Source organism: Macaca mulatta, chromosome 5 (genome assembly GCF_049350105.2).
Source record: "Macaca mulatta isolate MMU2019108-1 chromosome 5, T2T-MMU8v2.0, whole genome shotgun sequence".
Classification (NCBI taxonomy): Eukaryota; Metazoa; Chordata; class Mammalia; order Primates; family Cercopithecidae; genus Macaca; species Macaca mulatta.
In genome coordinates, this window is record NC_133410.1 from 151,252,177 (window position 1) to 151,276,984 (window position 24,808).

The 24,808-nt window shown below is 36.2% G+C and overlaps 1 protein-coding gene across 6 annotated transcripts in view; it reads right to left on the reverse strand.

The window, feature by feature from the left end:
- INPP4B (inositol polyphosphate-4-phosphatase type II B) overlaps nucleotides 1–24,808 on the reverse strand; it is an 813,118-nt gene that overhangs the window by 370,749 nt on the left and 417,561 nt on the right. For all 6 annotated transcript variants that reach the window (XM_001091644.5, XM_015139258.3, XM_028848782.2 and 3 more), the window contains 2 exons: nucleotides 20,036–20,252; nucleotides 18,036–18,080 (listed from right to left, as the gene is read on the reverse strand). In XM_001091644.5, the coding sequence (XP_001091644.5) occupies nucleotides 18,036–18,080; nucleotides 20,036–20,126 (136 nt within the window). In that variant the 5' untranslated portion in view covers nucleotides 20,127–20,252. The remainder of the gene's footprint in view (nucleotides 1–18,035; nucleotides 18,081–20,035; nucleotides 20,253–24,808) is intronic.

Here is a 24,808-nt window from a genome sequence, read left to right on the forward strand (position 1 = left end):
TCTTTCTGTGAAATCAGATGTGTACACCTGCACTTGTAATTTTCACCTCTAATGAGGCACTTCCAAATGAGAAACTAACAATGGAGAAAGCAAAGTTGACTTTCTGTCTCCCAGCATATGTGCTACATGTAAATGGTCAACTCACCCTTTAAGCAGGGGTTTAACTAGGAGGTTAGTGCTCCATTACTCAGTGGATGATGGCCCACAGGGGAGCATTTACTTAACTACTGAGATGTCCCAAAGGGTCAGGGAAAGAGTTGCTTCTCTGCTCTGTACATTTCCTTCATCAAAAAGGAAGACTGTGGATGCTAGTAAAGCTTCTTTTTCTTGCAATTAAAACTAAATGTTACAGCTAGAGCCCAATATAGTCTGATAGAAGCATACCTTCGAGTCTGATGAAAGCTTACCTCTTATACCCTCTACAGACACTGCATAAAGCAATGGGAGAGATAAATCCATGCCTGTTAAGAGCAAAAAGGGCCAGAGTACAGAGGACATTGGCATCCTCAAACAGAAAAGTGGCCTTAATACAAACAGGGGCCAGGCACAATGGCTAATGCCTGTAATCCCAGCACTTTGGGAGGCCCAGGCAGGCGGATCACTTGAAGTCAGAAGTTTGAGACCAGCCTGGCAAACATGGCGTAAAACCATCTCTACAAAAAATATAAAAATTAGCTTGGCATGGTGATGCGCATTTGTAATCCCAGCTACTCGGGAGGCTGAGGCACAAGGATGACTTGAACCAGAGAGGCAGAGATTGCAGTGAGCTGAGATTGCACCACTGCCCTGTAGCCTGGGTGACAGAGTGAGACTCTGTCTCAAAAACAAAACAAAACAAAACAACCCAGAGCTTTAGGGAAATAACCATTTGGCTTCCTGCTTCCCTCAATAGCACCATTCTTAACTTACCATCATTTCCCTAAGGATGCACAAAAGACTTTTACAGCCTAGGGGGCAGTTTTGTATTCACTTCTCAAATTCTTAATGTTTGTTCAGGTTTCTCAAAACTGTCACATATATATCCTTCCTCTTTGTACTCCACAAAATTAAATTCCACTAATTAACTGATAAGCCAATTTAGGTTACGTTTCCAGTCCAATAAATTATTGGACTCCATTATATGGTTTCACAGTTACCATTCCATACCAGTGATTACATCTAGATTAAATCAGTTTACATCATACATTAAAAGATATATAGAGCACTTAAAAAGCCTAATAGCCCCTCTCTCTAATTACTTTACTAGTATAATATGCTTTCCTATTTTTAATCTCCTTTGCTTTTTCTTGTTCTTTATTCTTTTCCCTCAAGAATTTTAAGACAGCAATTTTCTGAAGCGTAGGAGGTCAACCTCTCCAGTTCAGATCCCCTGAGTACATTCAGAAGAGGATGCTGCCTAGGCTCAGTGCACTACAATCCATGATAATTCAATCATATATAGTAAAATGGCAGAATGTACAGTGTTCCTGCCCAGACTAATATTCACACAATGAGAATTGCACAAGTAGTTGGAAATACTCTCCTCACTACTGACTATCTGTTTATGGTTATTTCTTAGAAGAATATGGTTCTATATCATGCTGAGTTGATTTATGGCCATTAATATATATCTTCCCAACTGTATTCTGTATTCTCTGTAAAATCTTTGAGTCTTTAATTCATTGAGAGTAGCTCTCCTCTTGTCCTTCCTCTCATTTTAGCTTATTTTCAATTGGGCAAGCCTGTTTTTTATAATTTTCCTCATTTGACATTATTCCTTTTTGTTCTCTTCTCTGTTGTCTCATATTTCCTCTCCAACATATGTTTCTGTCATCACTCTGAAAGATGACCTTATCAAAGTCACCACTCATATATTTTATAAGACTTGGGACTCTAGGAGTCAAGCACACACTGCTCTTAACAAACCACAGCTTCTCCCGTCACTTCACTGGTGGTGGTAAAGTCTTTATAGAAACAAAATAAAAATGTGTTATGTTCTCCTTAACTTTTGTGTGGGAGATTTTAATTAGCACAGACTTCCTAAGGGACCAGCATCGCTGCCAACATAATAGATATTTGTTGGAAAAATAAGAACAAATGTATAAAAGTTGGCATTTTAAAAAATTAGAAAATGTGTGGGTTTTTTTAGTTTGTTTTCTTTTGTCTTTTAAGGCACTAGGTTCTAAAAATTAATGTCCCAAATTCAAAGTCAGGGTCTTTCTCTCCAAGAAAGACGATATCCATATAAGGGAAAACAACAGTATTCATGTTAGATTTCTAAAAGGTCAGCGGATAAAAGCAATTCAATGTTTTTGAATTGTTTTGAAAGAAAAGAAATCAGCCTAAGGAATCAGCACATATATACACATAAACTAAATGAGTGAATAAACATACAGACAAATAAATAAAGCCATTCTAAGGTAATAATCTCTTAGGCATATTGAAATAATGCTAGATAATAGTATTCCTACCTTGCAATCATAAAATGCTAATATTTTCCATATTTTAGGGTTATTATTAAAGATAATACATAAAACATGCAAACAAGGTGAAGAGTGGCAGGAAGCATAATTTGCTAAATGCTTAATATGTGCCAGGAAACATTGGCCTTAGGCTCTTTCCTTGTGTTAGCTCATGTATGGAACACCACGCCTTCTGCTGCCTTATAGTTCCATTAGTTCCATATTCAAATATTTAACTAACCAGCCAGTCAATATTTGTGGTTACACTGTCTGGCTCAAGGATAAATACTATCTTTTTATTTAACCAATAGCTTACTATTCAGTAATCTGAGTTAATTTGTTTTCAATAATGTCATTCTGCTTAGTCTGGTTGTCTGCATATTCAATGGTGATTTAGCTTTGCAACAAGAATTTTAAGACTATCAACACTCTGATGATAGAATCCAAATAAAACTTGAGGAAAAGATGAATCTAATACCATGGGGAGAAAACAGATGACAGAGTTATTGAGGAATATAGGTGATAATTTGCAAGAGGGAATTTAAGAGATTTTGTTGTAGAAATATTGCTTTAGAATTCTTGCCACATTGAGATTGGAGCACCAATGCTCCTAAATTTCTTTACAACTGATGCACTTGTAAATTAAACTGATTTCCTTGAAGTAAAATATTAGATTCAGACTGTTGAGAAATAAACCCTGAAATAAAATTTGTTATTTTTGTACTATCCTATAACAGAACAATATTAAAACATGTCACCATATTTTATGTGGGTCTGTGTGTGTGTTAAATAGAAATGTGCTGGCCTTTTAAAGAAAAAAAAAATGGCTGAGAAGATAAAATTCACTTCTCTAGCTGGGAGTATTATTGATACTAAAATAAACTTCACACCCAGTACCAATTCTCAATTTAAGTATCACTGAAGAATCAAGAGGGAAAGAAAAACAGCGCAACCTCTGCCTGGAACAATGGTGCTCACGGGAAATGCTCTTGGATTGTCTGTGCTGGGAGAAATGAAGATGCCAGTTGTACAGCAGACAGCTTATTTGCACATGAAAAGAACAAATTTGGTTCAAATCACTGTTGTCAGTACCAGAAGACTCCCATTCTCAAGCTTATGTCCTGTTCCTTTAGTTTCTCAGGTCAGTCCTCAGAAAATCCTATTTTGTTTTGCTTTCATGAATATTACCTAGGTGGCTGAGACTCCATCTTCAAGCAATTGAAATAAAAACAAATCTGTGCCCTCATCTTTTCTGGTTTTGATATCCCACACTTCTTGCCATAAATTCTAAGCTGGCCTAGCACCGCCTATCGTTGCATTCAGACTTGGCTCTTTTTGTTCATGCTCCAAATCCAAGTTCCACTTTGGAAACAACAAGTGTTTGCAGCTTTCTGCTGCTCTTTTCAGCGGGAACATATGTGCTGCTTAAGAAAGGATGAAAATGTTATTCCAAGAAGGAAAGCAGGTCCGCCTGAATACTAAAAGCAATATTGTGAGTCGGTTCATGGAAACCTGTAGTGTTAGGATTGGGCTGAAGAAGTAAGTGGAAAAAGAAATGCAAGGAAACACCTTAATTAAGCCTTTACCACCCCTTCTTCAGGGTCCGAGGTGGCAACATTTTTTTGAACATCTACCACTGATGTGGGAGCCATAGGATTTCTGTCCAGTACAAGCATATGGCCCATGAGTGGATTCAGCAGTGCACATAGGTTATTGGGGAGGGGCCGCTTCCCTGATCTACCTCTGAACCAAAAGATGAGGCCAACGTGGCTGCTGGAGAAAGGTTACAGAAAGGGTGGCAGGAAAGTCAGGGCTTCAGTTACCAAAGGTGGATGGCTAAGGGGAGTAGACTCAAGGTGGCTGGACTCCGAGTAAGTGCACAAAATGATGTCACGCAAGTATTTAGGAGTTTGAGGGAGAATAAAGAAAATAGGGACCTGGAATGTTGTCTTAAGGAGTTGAAAGTCTCCTAAGGTAATCTATTTGGGCAGGAGGTAGCAAGCAGACTGGAAGGCAGCTGTTCAATCCAGATGACTTCACATACAACACACTGACTCACGGTCTGGGTTTTACCAAATCCTGAGCATGCTTTCTCAAACCAAAATATTTCAAGAGAATTGCATTGTGCGGATGGCAGTTAAGGGCTTGAATTTTAGGAACTGGTGTCTAAATTAAGGTTAAAAATTATTTAAGTAATTGTTTTTTCCTGAAAATTTGTTTTGGGCTTAGTGGCTATGTGTCAAGCTAACCGTTTTTAGAAAACTGCTATTGCTCGAATGCTAAATATTTTACCAGTAGAAATAAATTATTAAATTGAAGACATATAAAAAGAGATTAGGAGGTAAGAGGAATAGGGAAGAATGAGAAAAATAGATGGTTCTAGGGGCATAATGAGCTTCTCATTTTATTATCTCCATCTAGATCATCCTTTGGGAAAGAACCAGTTTTGAAGCGCTTAAAGAAGATAACTCCAGTTTCGTTTCAGTCATCAATCATGTGTGATTTTGTGTAGGCAAAAGAAAATCTCAATATTCATTTGACTAACTAGGGCTTTGAGGGTGTTGATTCTTCTGTCATAAGATAGTTGACTCACAGGAAATAAAACAAGGTTCATACAGATAAGCTAAAGCTAGAAATGACTAGTGATCCAGGATATAAGAACTAAGAGAAGGAGGAGTCTATAAGTGAGAAAGCAAATCTGGGCTGGCTGGAAAGCAGAAGGTCTAATTATTTGGAGCAAAATCCACCAATTCAACAGTTTGTGAAAGCAACCTAGATCAGACAACTTCATGGGAAAGAGTGGTTCTAAGAGGATCAGTGTTTGAAGGGAAAAAGAGCATACTTCTCGGAATATTTGGGATCTCCAGGAAGAGCAGTTCAAACGAAAGCTCAGCAGAGTGGCTGCTAGCTCAAAGTAAAAGGCCTCAGAGCCCTAAGCATACAGGAAGTTTCAGAACAGAGGAGTCGTTTACACTACTCAAATTAATTAAAAAGAACCTCTTCCAGGATGCACTGTAGCCTAGGCAAGATGAGAATATGATGTACCTTCTCTGTAAGGGCTTCTTGGCAGTTCTTACTTGCTCTACGCTCCAAATTGCCAAAAGTTGAGGGCCATAGATTCAGTCCTGACTGTGTGATTTGGTGTTGGTTATGGAGTCTTAAGTATCTTCATCTGGAAATGGGGATGATAATTATGTTTATTCTCACTTAGTGCTTGTGTGGATCTAATTAAATAAAATGTGTGAAAAAATGTATTAAATTCTTAACAATGTATTAGTAATATACTTCTCAATTTCATCTATATTAGCTCAAACAACTTGCAAAATTGGAATTATTATCTGCAATTTACAGATAAGGAATCAGAGTTTCAGGGACATAAAGGGATTAACCCAAGATAATAATTAGAATAATATCATTAGGGAATCACTTATACATCTAGCACTATTCTTAGCACTTTAGGGATGCTGTCTGATTTAGTCTGCAAAATGACCCAGGAATGATGAATTTTTCAGGACTTTTGAGGCAGAGTCAGGATCCAAAGGCTCGCTGAGGCTGGCAGTCCAAATACCAGCCTGGCCCTGACTTCCCTCAGGGGTACATGTTGTAAGCTAAAATTTAAGCTCAAATCTCCTTCTGTCAGTCTATTTCTATTATTTCAGTTGTCTGTTCTTGTTGTTATTTGTATATGTCTGTTCTTAAGAACATTTCTGCAGGAAGACTGGTTGCTTCTCTGATGCTGTCATAACATAGGAATCTTCAGGTTACACTGCAAGAATTTTGGCTCCCCAATTCTACACAGGTATGCAGTCATCAGATACGCAGTCTAATTATAGATCTCAACTTGTTCACCTCAGCCTATAAGCTGATTCTTCTTGTCAATTTTCCCTAAAAGAACCCCAGGCCAAAAGACTCTATTTCTCTAAAATTTAATATATTCATTTGAAAACAATGAAAATTTAAAAGTTAAATAACTATATTCATTGGAAATTTTAAAATGGATTACTTTTTACAAATAATTGTGTTGGCAGTAATTATGAAACATTTCAAGGGAACATATAAATATATTGATTTATTTTATGAATAAATGTGTGAGGATAAAGCAATGGAATTCATGCATATCAGCCCATAGATATTTATTGAATGTTCAAATGTGCCCAATATGATTCCAGGTAACAGTTTCACAGCACTGAACATGAAAACAAATTCCCTGTTTTATGGGACTTACAGTCTAGTATGACAAGAAATTTTTTTAAAAAACAATGAGAATTCTAAACAGTGTAATAAACTTGAGAGTGTTAGGGACTAGTGGATCAGGCAAATGTTCTCTGATGAGGTGGCATTTGAGCTGTGACCTAAAACATACCAAGGAACCAGCTGAGGGGGAACAATAAGTGCAAAGACCCAAACATCTGACCTATTTGAGAAGCAGAAAGAAGCCCCATGGGTTGATGGAGAGTGAGCTAGAAAATTAACACAAGGTAAGGTGAGAATGGCCTGCTCCCTAAGACCCATTTTGATTTTATTCTAAGTAAAATTGAAGCCATTGGAAGATCTTAAGTAGGGGAGTAAAGAAGTTACGTTTATATTTTTAGAAGAATGGCTGTTCCATCAGGAAGAGACTGAGCAGGGATAAGAATAGAAACAGACTCACGAGGACTTGCCTGCTGGCCTGGGTGAGAGCTCACAATGGCTTGTAATCGAAGGACAGTGGTAGAGATGGAAAGAGGTGGTGAAATTCAGAATATATTTGCAACCTAGAACTTGCAGGACTTGATGATGGATTTAATGTGAGGTTATAGAAAAAGAAGAATCAAGAAGGCATTATGGTTTGGGGATTTGAGTAACTAAGTGGATGGTGGTGTGCTTTATGGAGATAGATATCATGGGGGAATTTAAAAAAAGTAGAGATTTAAAAACTCAGGTTTTAGCTATCTTAAAATTTTTAAAATACCTCCTAAACAAGCGAGTGGTGTTATCTGGTAGCCAGTTGAATATGGGAGTAGAAAGCTCGGTGGAAAAGTGAGAGCAGGAGTTACAAATTTTAAAAACAAAGGCTTACAAATATTACCTAAATCTGTGGACCTTGGAATTACTTAGAGGGAAAAGCAATTTGCATTGGGATAAAACTAACATTCTAAATTTGAACAAATTTTGACCTGGAATACCCACATGCTCAACCTCACTTCTGCCACCTTATCACTGTGGATAACAGCTGAGAATAATCTCTTTGTCACTGGTAGACGTGATGGAGGTGTAAGGGACAGAGAACTTAAGCTTTGGGCTTTTTTCTACCAGAAATGTCACTGCAGGCAAGTCACTTAACCACTCAAAGATTCAGTTTCTTCCACTACAAAATAGGAATAACATTGCCTTTGCCAACTACAAAAGCTCAAATAAGAAGCATTTTGGGAAAGACTGTTTTGTACAATAGAAATGTAAGAGAACTTATCTTTAATCTTGCATTGCACTCCATTAAGTCTCTTCATGTCCCCATGGCATGGTCCCCAAGTGACTTAGGATACATTTGGATGCCATCTGCTCAACAAAAAAACTGACTGACAAACTTCAACCATACAGACAGCAGCATCAGGCGACCTCTCTCTCTCCCAACCCTGGTGGCTTTTGATTTTACAGAAAGCAAAAGCATCTGATAAACAAAGCCCTGAGGTAGTCCTGATTCCTCAGTCACCCCTAAGTAGCAACAGATGCTGCATAGAGAGACCTGTTTCAGTGACCAATGCTCTCAGTAATTAGACAATGGAGGGAGAAAGTAATTAGGTAAACCACACAGAAATAGAAATAAACTGTATGGGATATGTTGGTCATGGATGAAAGACAAATTTAAAAAAAAGTATAAAGGAAACATTTAGGGAAAAATAACTAATAAATAATTTGCTCAATCCATGTTGAATAATCAATTTAAGCCTGTGAAGTTAAACCTGATTAAAGACATGCTGTAATTAAAAAGTTCCTACAATGTATTACTTAGAAATAAACATGACAAGAAGAATAGATCTATTTTATGTCAACACAGTTCAGTTAAATGATATAGTCCTGGCAGGAGAAGTGGGAGAGAAGTTTGAGGTCTTACATACTTCTCATTTATTAATTGATGTATCATATCTCATATCTGCAGGGTGCACCAAACGAGAATTTAGACCAACGTCACTAAGAACAGGCTATAATCCAACTGCAGAACACACTAAATCTTGGTCACCAGAAAACCACTACCCACCCGACAGATGTGTAAAGAAGCTCCAATTGGTTCGTTTTCTCTTCTTTCAATTAAATAACTGTATCAGAAGTACAAAAACCTCATATAGGCCTTAGATAACCTTTTATTGCTGTTCTCTTTCCCATTCCTGTGCTTTTAATCATAAACCACAAAGAACATGGTCTTTGGAATTAAAATCCAGATTGCTCTACATTCTAGACATATGCCTTCACACAAGTGAATGAACTTGTCTGTGAAACATAGGTAATGGGAAGCAACTGTGGAGTCTGTAATACGAACAAAGGAGAAAATATCAAAAGTGTTTAATGCCTTGTGCTTAGAAGGTGTTCAGCAAGTGATGGCAATTACTATGCACAAAAGGGCAGTGGCTAGACTCCCTGCTCAAGGAAGTTTGGAGTGTAATGAAGTGATTTATTCAAGGAAATATTAATCATATGTTAACCAACCACTTACACTAATTCATTTAATCATCACAAGAACTTTATAAGGTAAATAGTAATATCCTTCCCGTTTTCCAGATAGGAAATAGAGATTCAGAAACATTAGGCAATTTTTCTAAGGCCTTATAGCTATAGAGTAGCAAAGACAGGATTCAAACACTAGCAAGTTGGCATCACACTCCTAGTTCTTAGTTGGAAGCTATACTGCCTCCCTACTTAGGCTCAGTTTCAGCCTGGAATGCAAATCCATTTCTATTTATTGTCTTTATTTTTGTTGTTGAGTTGTTGGTGAATGCTTGTTCTGAAAAATATCTCCTTGAAAGTACTGCTAGTTATCCGATGCTCTCAAAATTGACATAGCTCAAAGAAAGGCTCAATGGGAAAATTATTGCCTACATAAGTAGGCAATTAGAGGCACAGCCTGCCTAAAAAGTCCTCTCTGTCCAGCTCAGCATGGCCTGAGCCTCCTCTGAGTTTCATCTAGCACAGCCCCAGAGGCAGTAAGACTCAACACATCATGATACCTACATATAATTTGGTGGCAATAAAAATGTTTAAAGACTTGTGTTCATTTAGGATTTTAAAATGAGTCTCTGATATACATGCAACAATTATAGAATATTGCAAGAGAATTTCTAGAGCTTTAATCTATTTTAGAGTGGAATTATAAGCAATAAAGAGGGAAATGTAAATGAGCATTAAATGCATCACCTTGGAAAACGAGCTCTAGGATTTCATGTATTTTTTCTATTTCTTTTTTTCTGAATTATCTCTTGTGTTCCTCCTAAACCAACTGAAATCCTGCTCATTCTTTAAGACTTGGTCCAAATACCTCCTCCGTTGAGATCTGTTTTCGATGCCATTGTTATAACGAATTATACTTGCTCAGCACTTCTATAGTTCTTGGCTTATGCCTTTATTTTGCCCTTATCACAATCTGCCTGACATTATCAAAGTTGTTTATCCTCATCACCTCCTGAAAACTCCTAGGAAGTACGAATCAATGAGGAGGGGGATATTGACTGATGGTTAAAAGCAGGAGCCTCTGAATCAGACAAAACTCAGCTTAGATCCTGACCCCATCATTCAACTTCTGTAAGATCTTCGGAAAATAGACCTTTGAGAATCTAAGATTCTTAATCTGTCCAGTAACGACAATATGGGAGGAGATATTATGGTATGAACTCAGACTCCTGGGTTCAAAGCTTAGGCTCACCACTTTACCTGTTTATATTTAAGTTTTCTTACATAGAAATCAGGGTTGATAAGAGAGCAATTACTCATAATGAAATAAGAAGTAATTAATATATGTTAATTATTTAGAACAGCATATGGCAAACAAGTAAGCACTCAATAAATGTTAGTTACTTTTAATATTATTATCCTGTAGAATTGTGGTGAGAAATACATGACATGCTATTTGTAAAGTTAAGCCCATAATAGATGCTGAAAAAATGGTAATTGTTGCTGTGTCCTCCTAGGGCTCTGAACAATGACTTGTCATTAGAAGGCGCCCAGAAAATGGTAGTTCAGGGAAATGCAATGTTTTATAAGGGATGTGTTATACTACAAGAAGCAAGAAGGCCAGCTGTGGTGGTTCATGCCTGTGCTCCCAGAACTTTGGAAGGCTGAGGTGGTAGATTCACTGGAGCCCAGGAGTTCAAGACCAACCTGGGCAACATAGTGAGAACCCCCTCTCTACAAAAAATAAAAATAAAAAAACTAGCCAGGCATGATTATGAGCACCTGTGGTCCTAGCTACTCGGGAGGCTGCTGGCGGAAGGATTGTTTCAGCCCAGGAGTTGGAGGCTGCAGTGAGCTATGATTATGCCACTGTGTACTAGTCTGCGTGACAGGGTGAAACCCAGTCTAAAAACAAACAAACAAACATAAAACAAAAAAACAAAAAAAAAAATCAAGAAAATAGATGGCAATCAACTTATGATGAGGCAACAAAATATAAAATAAGGCAAGCACAGGCCTTGTTTAATTCTTAGCAGTTGCTTCTCTTATCGCATCCCATGTGGTGAAGTAAGAGTTTTATCAATAGAATAAATGTGAAAATATACCTCTGTGCTTGGTATTCCCTTCAGCTAGCATACCATGTAGAAGGTAAAAATACTGAAGAAGATATACTAGAACCCTCCATTCTCCCACTGGAGTTTTAAAAAAGTCAGAGCCCTATAATCATTTATAGAACAGAGACCAGCAAGAGAGTAGGATTGTGAATATAGAAGATAATTCATAAGTTGGGCCTCCTATGATTTTTCCTTTTAGAAAAACATATAAAACAATGCCTGATTTATAGCAATTTATAAAGTATAAATGGACCTGACATGCAGGTTAATGAAGGCCCTTGCAATTTGTAAATGCTGTGTCTGTAAAGATATGAGACATTTTCTTGTCCAGATTGTCAGTGGGGCACATTTTTATACATTTTTAAATACCGAGCACAGAAAACTGATCACATGATTTTATCTTTTTTTTCCCTAAATGGGCTATTAAAATACAGTACCTGCATATACAAAATCCAAAGTCAGTTCACATTATTTAATACATGACCTAACAGACAAAGTATTTAGAATCCGCCCTCTCCTGGACAAAGCCTTAACCACCAAAGGGGATAAGCACTCCTTATTTATAGCCACTATAATATTTGAATTAACCTACCTGAGGACTTCTTGTCATTGTACTGGGACATATTGTTGTGAAAAAACTGAATTTTAATCATTAAACTCTAGGATGGTACACATCATTTACCTGGTACAGATGTATACTGAATTGCATATCCACATGACACTTCTTTCAATCATCCACTTCCATAGAAAAAATAGACCTTCTACAAGTGGTGGCTTACAGAGTGAATATGAAGTTAATTTCCTATTAAAAAAACCTTTATGTATTTTTTATATATTAAAAAAATTTTAATATATACCACTCTTCCCAAAGGATCAGGATGTAGATGAATCAAGAATCTTATTTGAGGAGAATACTATTTTCATTTTCCTTCTAGAAATACAAGAATGGCGGACCTTTCTATATGTAGCTTGTATAATAAATAATTATTTATTGTGTGTCTTTTTTTTATGTTCTGAATTTGGAGCTTTCATCTTGTTCCAAACACCAACCATCTGCTCATACAGCTCTCCTACTCTAGAATGTAATTTCCCCTTTCCTCTAATTATTCTAATCCTGTTTCCTTTCTTCAAAAATTGGCCTTAGTCAGTCTTCCTTAGTTAGCCTCAGTGACTACTCTTTCTCATAAAATTTTTATGCAATCCCTAATGTTCTTAGGTACCCTAGGAAATAGTTTAGCTGTTAAATGATTTTTAATGATTTTAAGAGTAGTAGTTAAATTTCTCTAATTCTATTTAGAGTTAATTAAAGGCAAAAAGCAGAATTTTACTTCTTAAGATATGCCACTTTTCTTGCTCAGTGCATTCAGCTTATTTATTAAAAACAACAACACTTGATTATGAAATTTACATGTGTAGTTTGCAAAGACTTTACAAGATATAGAAGAGCATAACAAAGGAAATAAAAATTCTACCAACTGATGAGAACCATGATTGAAGATACACACACCTTCCAATCTTGTTCTCTTGCACACAGAGACACAGATAGTTAAATAAAGGCCATATTGTGCATATAGTTTGTTATCCTGCTTTTAAAACTTTCATATTCTTTTGTGTGATGAAATATCCTTCTGATAAATGATTTTTAATGACTGATTAATATCCTATCTTATGAACATATGTTTCACTTTAAAAATTAAACAATAACTTATGCTGATCAACTCTGAGTTGGGGATGAAATACAGTGGCCTTTACTTTCTTTCATCCCTCCTGAATTTGACATAGAAGAAAAGTCAGGGAATGAGATGGTGAAATAGAAAAAAAGAGGGTTAAATATGTCTAAAAATGTACGATGGATGGCTACATTCTAGATATAATTATGATGTGTTTCTATATTGCCTATTATTTATTTTTGTGATAATTTTTGCTATATTAATATAAAATTATAGCAGCTAATGTAGATTTACCCATTTTAGAGAAAACCTAGAAATAAAGGCTTTGTTAAATAATTTGAATCACAGGTTACTCCAATTTTATGTGCCAGTAAAACTTATGGTGAAGGAGTCAGCATATTTTTTTATTTTTTTTATTTTTATTTTTTTGAGACGGAGTCTGGCTCTGTCGCCCAGGCTGGAGTGCAGTGGCCAGATCTCAGCTCACTGCAAGCTCCGCTCCCGGGTTTACGCCATTCTCCTGCCTCAGCCTCCCGAGTAGCTGGGACTACAGGCGCCCGCCACCTCGGCCGGCTAATTTTTTGTATTTTTTAGTAGAGACGGGGTTTCACCAGGTTAGCCAGGATGGTCTCAATCTCCTGACCTCGTGATTCGCCCGTCTCGGCCTCCCAAAGCGCTGGGATTACAGGCTTAAGCCACCGCGCCCGGCCTGTCATCACATTTTAAATTTAAGAGAAAACATTTTTCGAAGAAAATTATTCTACACATAATATATGGATTCTTAAAAGAAAACAGCTCCACAAAAGGCAAAAGATCTAACAATCTGTTGGCTTCAAATCCCATATCTCTCCATCCTTTACTCACTAGATGTTCAGCAGCATCCAATCACCAGGCCTGATCCCATTAGTCAGATAGCTGCAGCTTAGTTAAAGGTGAAAGTGAGGGGACAACGCAACAAGCATGAGAGTGAGATCTCACTGGCTCAGCATGTAGTCTATCCTGCAATGGTCCTACTCTGATCTTGGGATTTCAGTAGTCCAGCAAATGGTCCTCCACTATCTTGCCATTCTCCCTGTTTTTTTTTTTTGTTTGTTTGTTTATTTTTGTTTTTGTTTTTTACCTCAAAACCAGAACAACGTGTAACTTGGTTTCATTCCTGGCCAAATCACTAACCTAATTTACTACCCTTCGATCCCAATATTCCCATTATAAGAACCCTATTATGTGTTATTTAAATGTCTAGTATAGCTCGTCCCCTCCTACTTGGAAAGTCACCCAATTCTTAGGATCAATATGGACAATATCCAAATTAGTATCCATACCCTGCATAAGCACATAGACGTCTTCTTTGAATTCTATATCTAAAGTAGTCTCTCTTTCACCCAAGTCAAGTGCCTCTCCCCCGGATATGTTCTATCCAGTGGCCTATCTTTCTGTCTACATAGAACTTAACACTATCTGAAATGATTTTATATATAGGTTTTCAACGCCTCTCCTAATATAATTTAGATGAGCAAATGACCTGTGCTTATTAAGGCTTTCACTCTAGCTTTCAAGCCCCCATTCCTATCATAATCAACCCCAAAGCTTGTTGACATGTACAAAATGTATCTTTTATTGTATCCCGTATCTGGTCATTTGGCTTGCATTGAGTATTAGCCATCAAAGAATAAATTAATTTCAAGAACATTACTTCAGAGTGTCAAGGAAAGAACACATGGAACACATATGCAAACATATGCATGCCATTCTTTCCTATGTATTTAATAGGTATTAGTATCTATTGTTTTGGATTTATAGTATATATGATGTACGTATAAAATATGAAGACATTCTCATAAGCATTCTATTGACTCTAGACATAATAAGTGGAGGTGAATAATCAACAGGAGAAAAACCTTAAAGTAGTTCATAGAAGTGTATTTTATATACTTGTCAAGATCAGTCTTCTTTATACATTTTCCACAATTGTTTCCATAAAGAAATGTCCTTAGTTTTTAAGAAATGATCCCTCTTCTTAAATGCCAACTTTATTGAAATCAAAACAATTTCATTAAACCATAAACAAACTCAGTGTTCTCTTAGGTTTTTAACTATTTCTTTCTTTGTGAAACAACAACAACAACAAAAAGTCTTGATACACTCGAAGAAACAAAATATGAGAAAACAGAGTTGCAGTTGTAGGGGTGAATTATTTAATTTAAATGCAGTCAACCTTTAGAAATACATTTAACAATGGACAAGAGATACTCAGTTTTTCAGTACATGCTTATCTTGTGCTCAAGACGCTTTTAGCCAATTAGCTTGCTCAATTGACTAAGTACCTCCTACCTTACTTATTTGGATAAGTAAGGAACTTCAGCAGAGGAACTCAATAAGCAGAGGAACTTCAGCAAGATATAATTATTATATAGCAGCACACAAACAAAGCGGACATAAATCCTTGATGGAAAATAACTTATACAAAGCAAGATGGTATCTAACAAATTGGTCGGTGTGGCTGCTTTCCTAATTTAAAAAGCAAGGCCATTGAAATTCCTAAATAATTTGAATACTTTGGTTAAGAGTAGAGAATCAAATACCAAAGATTTCGTTAAAAAAATTAGATGAGGCCGGGCGCGGTGGCTCAAGTCTGTAATCCCAGCACTTTGTGGGGCCGAGGCAGGCGGATCACGAGGTCAGGAGATCCAGACCATCCTGGCTAACACGGTGAAACCCCGTCTCTACCAAAAAAATACAAAAAAAACCAGCCGGGCGAGGTGGCGGGCGCCTGTAGTCCCAGCTACTCTGGAGGCTGAGGAGGGAGAATGGCATAAACCCGAGAGGCGGAGCTTGCAGTGAGCTGAGATCCGGCCACTGCACTCCAGCCTGGGCGACAGAGCCAGACTCCGTCTCAAAAATAATAATAATAATAATAATTAGATGAAAAAGCCCTCTACCTTACTGAATTTCTTTTTCCTAGAATTTGTTCTTGTTTTACTTCTGATTAAATAAATATGCACCCCCTTAAACATGATACAAATATCTAAGAAGCTATTATTCTTTCATTAGTTGTTAGGAAATGAATAGAAGTGACTCATACAATAGGTGACATCGAAGGATTTGTGGGATTAAAAAATCTCAAAAAAAATGACAAAAATATACAGTAAAACATACAAGTGTTTATCTGTAATATCCTTGAGAGAGTAGTTTTTAAAAAGTCTTCAAGAAATGTGTAGTTGAAGATCTTAAGTGCTAAGGAACCTAACAGTTTGGGAACTGTGTCTTCTAGGATCAACAACACAGTTCCATGATGTCTTGAAAAAACATTCATCAAGCATTTCTTGCCATTTGATAAGACAGAATTATTTGGTGTTGTTTCTTAGTATATTTTAAAAATAAATATAAAAAAAGGAAATTGAAGTTTTTTATACTGGAAGAACATTATTATGAATAAATTATTGCAGCTGCTAATCTGTTAATTCTGTGATTCAAAAACGGAAATACCAGTGATGATAGTGTTGTTACTGAAATTTACTTGGCTTTCTAAACAAACAGCATAGTTAGGTCTTCGAACAAGATAGATTCTCTTAATTGCACTAGAAGACAGGTATTTGGCTCAGGTATGCCATTTCTTGAAGGCTGGCCACCACATTTGCCTGACAATTGCCACCCTAATTGCTCTGCTTCTTCAGATTCCCTCTTTTTCCTGCAGGCAAACAACAAAGCTTTATTTGTGCTTGGAAATACATCAAACCACTCTAATGAAACTTCACTTTTCAGAAGTACTGTCAAAAATGTAAAAAGTGAGTTTCTTCTCTTAAAAATGAAAGATGGATAGATGTAAGCTCAAGTAGTAAGAGTGAAGAGTGCCTAGCCTTTCTTTTGCTCTTCAGCTCCATTTCCAAAAACATGTTCTTTTTATATCTGATACAATCTGAAAACTCTCTAGAGAAAGAGAGAGAGAAAAAAAGAATAGCTTCATTTTTGATACTATAAAATTTTCTTGAGTTTTTCACATTTCTGCCTGTTTCTCAATGCCTGGAAAAATTTAAGTCTTTAATATTTAATTTATAGCACATTTTTAGCTATATTTGTAACAAAGAATGTTCAAAAAATGAATTACATATCAACTATGGTCTCAGTAAGTTATATTTTAAAATAAAATATTTTAGCAAAAAATATAAATATAAAACATAATAAAAATGCATGTTCCTAAAATACTTAGAAATTCCAACCACTAAATACCAGTATAGAGTACGTATACTGGGTTTCAGTATTTCAATTTGCTCCCCAAACTTTAGAAAGTATATGTTAATATGTAAAAATGTTTATACTATAATACTATATGTGGTCTCTGTATATGAAATTGAATATGTGCATGTGTTAGTCTATAAAACTTAGTTTAAAATAAAATGTAAAAATACTACTGTCTTTCCAAAATAATTCAGAATCATGAAAGGAAAAAAAAAGACCAGTCTATATAGTTCATATGAACCACATTTTTACCTTAAGTACCTCTTTGTAGCTAATTTCCTAATGTTATTTTTGCAGTCACACTTAATTCAAATATAAAGTAGTTTCCACTCATTAGTTAAGTAGTGGACTGGTCTCAGAATGCACACTTTTAATTCATCCTTGGACAAAGTTACAAATTTTTACATGTGACAGATATTTAGAGTTGCTTAAACAAGTCAAAGCTTGATTGAAAGTTAAATTCTCACACGTCACTGGCATGTTCACAAAAATCAATATGGAAGAGTCAGGGAATGTTCTTGAATAAGACAGAAATGGGCAAGAATCCTGGAAATGCCATAAAGAACACAAAGACAAACTATAGGTGGCCAGTCTCCAGCCCAGGTATAGAAAATTAGACAAACAGAGTTGCAGGAATGTTGGTTAGCAACAAAATGCAGTCACTATGTTAGAATGAGTGCTGGGCATGGAATGTGTGATCAGTAGATCTGGTTGAGAGGCAAAACTATCACCACTGAACCCTGTATCCTTGGGCAGCAAGTTAATTCCTATAAATTTGGAGAAAATAACACCTACCTTATAGAACAATTTTAAAAACAGAACAATGTTCATAAAAATTTGTAAAATATGTATTGATGTAAGCAATGTACCTATACTTTGCAAAATACTAAACAAATTCTTATATTTATTGATACAAATAAGATGGAATTTCTCACCAAGGATGAATTCCAACTGTGGTTCATTTGGAGTCTTCTGGATACCTATAAATAATAGATGCAAATTCAGCTTTAAAAAAAATCAAATTATCAAGAATATGTCAATATATATTACTATGCTTCATCGTGACCAGAATGAATAAATACAATATTTGGCAGAATGAATAAACTTGGTTTATCAGGCCTATAAATAATCAGTTCTCAGGGCAGGGCATAATATTTGTTGCAGAACTAGATGTGACTTAAGATTTGATTGGTCATTTTATCTCTATGGTTATAAAGAAACCAAGAAATGTTGTTTTTGTAAGCCATGGCAAACAGAAAACATATTTTACAACTGTGTTTCTTTTGGATGCAATGTAGACAGAAGTGGATCCTTCATAAAGAACCCCCTTACCAAAATACTCTCTTAAATGGATTTTTTCCAAGCCACTCTGACCTGCTGTAAATAGTAAATCAATAACAAAAAAGATATCTTCAGCTAGGTTATGATGGACATTATAGTGCTGGTTGTTCTACTAATTTAGTAATAGCTCAAACCAACATTTTATAAAATGTTTCCATTCTTTCGGTCAGCAATGTTTAAAAAATATAACAAGATGGCTAAATAATTTAGGATGAACTAGGAGGGAAAGTGAGTCTGGGGACAAAGGTATGGAAATGGAACCATCTAATGGCTAGAAGGTAGAGTGATCAGATTATGTGAAGTGATATGGGTAGATGCCTGAAGACCACACACAGTGTAGAAGCTTCCTAAACAAGAGTGGATGACTGATGTATGAATGGGATGCCATTTGTTACAACTCAAGGGTGGCCAAATAAGTAAAACTAACATGTATGGAAAAGTAAACTATTTGGCAATAAATGAAAGAATATTATACAAATCCTTTCCTTGCTAATTTTTGCTGGTGCATTCGTCAGATACTATTTAAATTTACTGGCATTTGGTCACTAATACATTTTAAGAATTACCCTTTTGTATAAAAATTAACTGCTTTTTATTCACAGTTATTTATTTATTTACTTATTTATTTTTGCACAGTAACTGTATATTTTTTTCTTCTGCTGACATTTAGCAATTGCTTTGGTTAACAATTTTTAGATTTTTCAAGAGAGGTTAAAGTGACAATCATTAGGTAGGCTTTTGTGAACTTGAAATGTCTGGGTTTTTTTAAAAGGTCATTAACAATTAACTCTGCTTTAAACATTGACAACCAAATTTCTCAAAAATGCCTCCAACCAACACAATTTTCTAAAGATTAGCTTTATAATGTAAATTAAAAGAGAAGGTTAGGCATATATTGGCCAGTGTTAAATAATGGGACTATAGGAATCTTCTGAAAAGAAAAGAAAAAGGCATAATTCATGCTGAACAATAAAAACCAAACCCTAGAATTTTAAATATAAAAGCAAACATACAATTCTTCCAATGATTTTAATTACTTGAGTAATAAAAAATGAATTTTAATGTTCACATGCAAACTTGACCAAATCTCCACTGGCTCTATATTTGTGGCTTAGTGCTCTTTGGTATGGCAGTGACAGTCTAAATTTCCAGTGTAACCATTTTTTTCTTAATGCTTTCAACTTAACTTCCTTTTGGGTTTAAAGAGAGAATTTCTACAGTATAAAAAATATTCCCATATAAGATTATATAAATACCAATAGAAGTTATTATTAGAAAGTATTAGTGTCTAGAAAGTATACTTAAAAAGTATTAGGCTCTTAATATATATTCAAGAGCTTTGGTCTTGTTACTTGATATTTAACCGTTTCATGGATCATCATCTATCTTACCCAAGATAAAAGATGAGAGGCATATCATACACTCACACCACCAAGGTAAACAGTGCAAAGGAAAAAATATTTAGGTAATTTCATGCCATTTGTTAGAACCGAAGTTCCTATGAATCTATGAATACATATATATACGTGTATGTTTCGTCAACCCAATTTGCATCTTTAGATGCAAAAACAGGGAGGGATACACACATACTTACTTGTGAACTGACAGTCCCCGGGATCACTGGCCTGGGCTGCAGGAAGAAAGTGCTGCCCTTCTTCTGATGCCCCTTCCTCTTTAATTTCCATGATCAACCTTCACAGTTTTAAAATTTTCCAAATGTTCTTGTCCAAATGTCACTTCCAGTGATTTCTGGTTTAATGTAGATGTATCTTCACACTAAAGATCTGATATCCCACTCTGAAATTCTGTACCTAGGAAACATCAAAAGTTAAAATTTCAGTCATATTGGAGTTCAGTACAAAGCTAAAAATTAAAGGTAGGTAGAGACTGCAACTACATTCAAATAAACTTTCTTCCTGCCTACTCCACTCATACTTTCAGGACCATTCCACACAATTAATGCATCATAAAGTCTAGGTTTAATAGGTATTCTCAAGGCAATTATTACATAGTCATATGAAAGATTTCTAAAACATGACAGGTATATTATTTCTCTTCTAGTTCATTCTGAAAGATAGCAGATAGCTGTAGAGGCTGCTAAATTAGTATAAAACCTAATTTAGCAGCAAGAGCATGTAGCATCTTGTCAAGACATTACCATGTTTTGGCAAGGTGAATATTACTATCGTTCTTTCCATTAGAATTGCCCTTTATGCTCATCTCTCCATCCACCCTTGTTAGGACATTATTACTGACCACATAAAAAATAATTTGGCATCACATTCTTCTTCCAAGATGAGCCAACAGGTTGTACAGGAGAGTTTCCAACCTCATTACTATCCATGGAGTATTTTGCTGCTCTGCTTGATAAAGGTGTAATTGTTTAATGATCATGGTATATGCTGAAAAGAATGAATCATCCTTCTAAAAAGCTAAAGCTCAAGGGGAAATGAAAGCAATGGAAAAATTGATGAAAATTAGCATGAGGAAAGAAAGACTCTCCAAGAATTTAATACTCTGTCATAGAGACAGGCTCAAATACTTACAAATTCATTTTGATATTTAGCATGATATATATGACCAAGAATAAATTTTTTACAAAATCAATGTTGTTTTAAATCAAGTTACCAGCTGAATTAAAATGTTTAAAACTATTTAAATATCTGTCCAATGCCATGTAATGAGGTAGCAGTAGTCAAGTTTGGTTTGGAATATTAATAAGGTCTCAAACTTCACAAAGCAACAGCCTCACTCTTTGTGGTTCTTGGTAAAGTAGTTTCATTTATAATTCAGCTGTAGTTTGAAAAAATCTGGCAGAAATTAAATTCAAAAAGTTTCTTGAATTTTTAGAAAATAGTAGAATAAAATTATGGGTAAATACATATTGGCTTCTAAGGATGCAATCAAGAATATTTCTGGGGATAGAAGGCTATTGCACCATCAATTAGACCAAATCCATCAATTTAAAAATTATGTTTTGAATTAATAATAAAGCTTGAACAACGATCATGCTTCCTAATTTTTTTTTACCATTAAATTTAGAAGTCTTTTCTGATAAGAACACACACACACTTCATGGCACCACGTTCTTCCAAAGACCTGTGACAAATGCTAACAGTGAGATAATATCTGTAGCAGACTGCAAGGCATGTGTGACTTGGACGTGAGGACTATATAATTTGTTAACTTCACTATATTTCTTGACCAAAGACTCAATCCACAATCCTGATCAGTCATCTTCAAATGCGAAAAGGAGGCAGTATGATGAATCCTAGCAAAATAACACCTCAGCACACTATAGGTGAATAATTAATGAAATAAATGTCTAACTCTGTGTATTGGTATATGTGTACTTGTATAATTTGAGGATGGTAGGAAAAGACTGATGTAAGATGTCTACAATGGCTCATTAATGTGGTCCCATTTTAAGCATACTACCCATGCAAAACTAATTCGCTAAGTGAAAATAAATTCAATTTTAGAGAGAATGAAGTTAAATACACAAAACAAGAATTATGAGATAACCTCTTGATATTCGTTTATTTTCACTGACAACAAACTTAAGATTTGGTACTTGTTATCCAAGCACACACTTCAGAAGAAATTAGTCACAAAGCTCATGAAAGTAACTGCATTTTTAGCTGTTAAATAGAGCATTTACCTATGGTTATAACATACAACAGTTTATTTTCTGTGCCTACTTGTAAAATTTTTTCCACAATAATAGATTGTGGTTGTTGTATACCACAAGCATGTTTAAAAGAGATAGCTTTTAAGCATAGTTCTACTCAGGCCAGTTCTCACATCTTTTATCTTACTCAGAAGAGGTACAAGCTGAATGGTCATCGTACTCATAAAATACTCTTGGTTCTCTCACCCTCCCCCAGGGACAAAAGATGATTGGTAGTTATAGTTCAGTTATGTTTAATTGAACAATATTTCTTACTGACCACTACAATAACAGATATTTGTTAATATTTTGTACACCTCACAGTATAAATGGCAATCTGACAGACACACAAAATCATGTAAGAAGGTTATTATTAAGTAGGAAGACAAAACTAACAACACACATTGAAAAATTGGAGACATTACATAATGAGGGGGCAAATGTGATGCGCTCAACATTAGTACAGTTCTGTTCCCTCACTAGTGACAGGTAAATCAAGTAGCATCTTCGTATCAAGATAGTGTTCTGGTGGCAAATTGCAGGTACAGGAGATTGGTGTTAAGGAGAATGCCCTTAGTTGTTATGGTTCCTTTTTAATAGCATAATTCAGGGACAGTGTTGTATACCAGAGTTCTCATCAAATTTGAGATTTTTAAAAAATGGAAATAGAGATTAAAAGAAATAAGAAAGATAAAGGGATTAAAATAAAAATTACAGAAGATGAAAGGAGCAATAAGAGGTGTCAGATTTCTTAGTGATTACATGTAAAAAGTTGTAATGAGGGCAATCACTTTGCAAATATTAAATAATGCAACTTATTTACCTCACAGTCATCTACAGAAACCAAGACATGTTATTTTTTAGTCCAGTATAGAAAATGGCAAAACAAGTTGTGCTAACAAGGTGTGCTAAACCCTCTACCTTTCCTTTAGTGAACTACAGAGATGTACCTGAATGGTCAAATTCCAAAATTTTTACATAATGAGCTGAAGACACTCTTGAAATCCATGAAGTTGGAATCAGAGGTAGACAAAGACAGGTAAGGGAGACCAAGTCAGGGTTCAGGGAGTGGTGCTCCTCTCTAGGACTTTAAATCCCAGAAGGGAGGAGAACTTACTGGTGGATGGCAAGTGGATGTCCTGTCTCCATTGCAAATATAGGAGGAACCATCTTTCAGGTTGTTCCTGTGGAAACATTGAACTTTCTACTGGGAGTGGAAGAGAGCCCAAAAAGCAGATGGGCAGAGGGACACGGCCTCAGTTTAAACCCAGCGTTTCCCTCTGCTCCTCTCACTCGTGGATGAACCTGAGAAAAGACTACTGGCTCTCAACGTGTGGATAAAAAGGAACCTAGCACATGTTTCTTATAAAAGGGATATGGTGACCCTGCAGCAGAGGTTATAGTGTTGGCTTTCTAGGCCAAGAAGCGGATAGAGGATATGGCCAAAACTCAGTAGGTTTTCTCTGCCATCTAGAGACAAGATGAGGCCCAGTTAATCAGAAAGCATGAGAGAGGACAATCCATGTAGCAAGGGTATCCAATATTTTGGCTTTGATGGGCCACATTGGAAGAAAAAGAATTGTCTTAGACCACACATAAAATGCACTACCAGACAGCTGATAAACTAGGGGAAAAAAACACCAAAAAAACTCATAATGTTTTAAGAAAGTTTACAAATTTGTGTTGGGCCACATTCAAAGCAATCCTGGGGCCGTAGGTTGGACAAGCTTAGGCTACAGGTTACTCCAGCCAGATGGGGGAGCAGTGACTGGGCCAGGATTGCTGTGTCTCAATGGAGGATAGCAAGTATCCACCCAGTAACAGCATGAGTCCAACGAGTTCCATTTGTCCCCTGCCACATGGTCATGTGAGACCCTTTTTCTCACATGAGTGACACTATCTTAGAAAAAGAAGCAGGGAAAAGGGGAGTTAGCATAAAGATACTAAACACAAGTGTTTTCAATAGTAGTGAATAGAAAGTTAAAAACTTTTATTCATTTACTTTTGTTTTGTTTTGTTTTGTGCTCTCATTTAGTGAGTGCTTATTATGACCAAAATATGAAGAAAAAAAAGTCCTTTCAATAAGAATGAAACTTGCCATTCCCACCACAAATTTATTTTTTTCCTAGTTAAAATCACTTTTAATGAAATGTTTAAAAAATCCCTACATAGTTCTCCCTTTAAGATAAAAAAAAAAAAGGACAGGAATTTATTGGGGGGCACGGGAGGGGGGGCCAAGATGGCCAACTAGAAGTAGTGGTGATCAGAGGCTTTCATCTAAAAGAAGCAAAAGAGCATACAAATCCTGCACCAGCCACCAAAGTATCCAGTTCTGTCATCGGGACTGATAGGCGGCTGGCATGACCCAGAGAGAAAAAGGAAGAGCAGTGTGGTGTGGCTGCCTACCTGAGAGCCACACAGGGCAGGGGAGCCCCCACACCCAGACAAGGGAGGCAGGAAGTAAGTGTGCTACCCAGCCTGGGGAACCTTGATTTTTCCAAGGAACTGTGCAACCCATAGATCGGGAAGATCCCACTCATGAACCCATGCCACCAGGGCCTAGGGTCCCAACCACAGAGCCATGCAGATTCTCAACAGCCACTTGACTGGAATCTGCTTAAGTCTGCCAAGTTTGTGGGGGGAGGGGCGGCATCACCACTGCTGCTGTTGCTTGCTGTCTAAGACTTATGAGTTCCT